The sequence below is a fragment of the Protobothrops mucrosquamatus genome, unplaced genomic scaffold (assembly GCF_001527695.2).
Source record: "Protobothrops mucrosquamatus isolate PMUCROS unplaced genomic scaffold, P.Mucros_1.0 scaffold26337, whole genome shotgun sequence".
Lineage (NCBI taxonomy): Eukaryota > Metazoa > Chordata > Lepidosauria > Squamata > Viperidae > Protobothrops > Protobothrops mucrosquamatus.
The window spans coordinates 1-1,881 of record NW_015412084.1 but is presented as its reverse complement, the minus strand read 5'-3'; the positions used below and the strand labels follow the sequence as shown (position 1 = coordinate 1,881).

General features: G+C 50.7%; 1 protein-coding gene across 1 annotated transcript; it reads right to left on the bottom strand.

The window, feature by feature from the left end:
• Nucleotides 1–345: 345 nt before the first annotated feature.
• On the bottom strand, nt 346–1,290 carry LOC107302100 (olfactory receptor 51I2-like). Its single transcript, XM_015831223.1, has one exon. It carries the CDS (start codon nt 1,288–1,290, stop codon nt 346–348), a length of 945 nt encoding a protein of 314 aa, XP_015686709.1.
• Nucleotides 1,291–1,881: the final 591 nt, after the last annotated feature.

Sequence of the window (1,881 nt, the reverse complement as noted above, 5' to 3'; positions counted from 1 at the left end):
GAAGCTGTGGGCACTCCATCACTGGAGGTTTTTAAGGAGAGACTGGACAGCCGCTTGTCTGAAATGGTATAAGACCTCCTGCTTGAGTAGGGGGCTGGACTAGAAGACCTCCAAGGTCCCTTCCAGCTCTGTTCTTAATTGAATTGAAGTGTCCACATTATTTACATTCCACAAAACTCTCTCATCCCTTCTGCCTCTGAGTCCCAGAGTTCAGGAGGCCAACACAATGGATCGTCCCTTCTGAACGTCCGCAGCATCTCTTCGAGCTCACCTTCTGGCATTCAAGGAGAGAGAGGCTCCACCTCAAGAGCCAAACGATGCTTGGTCTCCCTCCCTCCCTCCCTCCTAGGTGGTCTTTGGTGAAAAGAGTTTGCACAAAGCCTTGAGTATTTCTTTCGTTTTGATGCTGTAGATGATGGGGTTCAGTAGCGGGGGAACCAGGAGGTAGATGTGGGCCAGGAGGGAGGGCACCAGAGGGGACGCACGCCTGCCGAATCTGTACACCATGGAGAGGCCGATCATCGGGGTGTAGTAAACCACCACTGCAGAGATGTGGGAGACGCAGGTGTTGAGGGTCTTCAGGCGACCATCTCTCGAGGTGATGCTCAGGACGGTCTTGAGGATCATGGTGTAGGACAAGATGATAAAGAGGGAATCCAGGCCAAAAGTGCAGAGCAGGACGAACAGGCCATAAAGGCTGTTGAGGGTGGTGTCTGCACACGGGAGCCGGATCAGGTTGGGGTGCAGGCAGTAGGGGTGGGCCAGCACGTTGGCCCTGCAGAAGGGCAGTCTCCTCATGAGAAGAGGCAGTGGGAGCAGCAAAAGGATGCTTTTCACAGCAATCCCCGAGCCTATCAGGGCGATGCGGTGGCCGGTCAGGATGGAGGCATACCGCAGCGGGTTGTAGATGGCGACGAAGCGGTCCAGAGCCATGGCCCAGAGCACCCCGGAGTCCATGATGGAGAAGCAGTGGATGAAGAACATCTGGCTGAGGCAAGCGTCAAGGCCGATCTCCTGCACACCGAAGAGGAAGACGCCCAGCACGGTGGGGAGGGTGGAGAGGGACACCCCCAGCTCGCTCACCGCCAGCATGGAGAGGAAGAGGTACATGGGTTTGTGTAAGTTGCGGTCCTTCACAATCGCGAGCAGAATGGCGCTGTTTCCCAGGAGGGCAATGGCGTAGAGGAAGCAGAAAGGGAGGGAGGCCCACGGGCTTCTTGCCTCCAGTCCTCGGATGCCGACGAGGAAGAAGGTGGGAGAGGGGGCACTCCGGTTTCTGAGGGGGTCCATGAGTGTCTTTCTGCCCCCTCCTCCAGCACCTGCAGGTATGTGAAAAGTAACAATTAGCATTGTGCCTGTGTTTCTGGTGCTTTGGTCCTGCCCAGGAGCTAATCCAGGGGACAGAACATGCTGCGATTCTCGGTGGCTACCAGCGCGTCTCCACTCTGACTTTGGAACACAAAGTCTTGGAAGACAAAAAAGGCAGGATTTCCCAAGGCAAAAGATGGCAGCATGGGGGCAGAAAAAGGTGGCACGATAGAATGAGAAAAGGTTATGAAACTTAATGGGATAATTGATATTTTGTATTTAAATTTCATGTTTATTCCTATGAATTTTTCTTTTTTTTATTTGTGATTTTAACAATAAGTAATTATAACCAATAAGTAATATATTAATGTGTTAAAGTTATTATAATTAATTAGTAATATATTAATAATATTATATTAAGTATTGCTATTTCATATTAATTATCATGATTGAATATGTATACCCGGACGGGTGTACTTGCTGAAGCGTTGACTTATTGTGGGGGACATCCCCACTACTGTATCTACCCCTTCCCCTGGTCTAACCTTTTTTGTTTGTCACCCCTTGTCATAC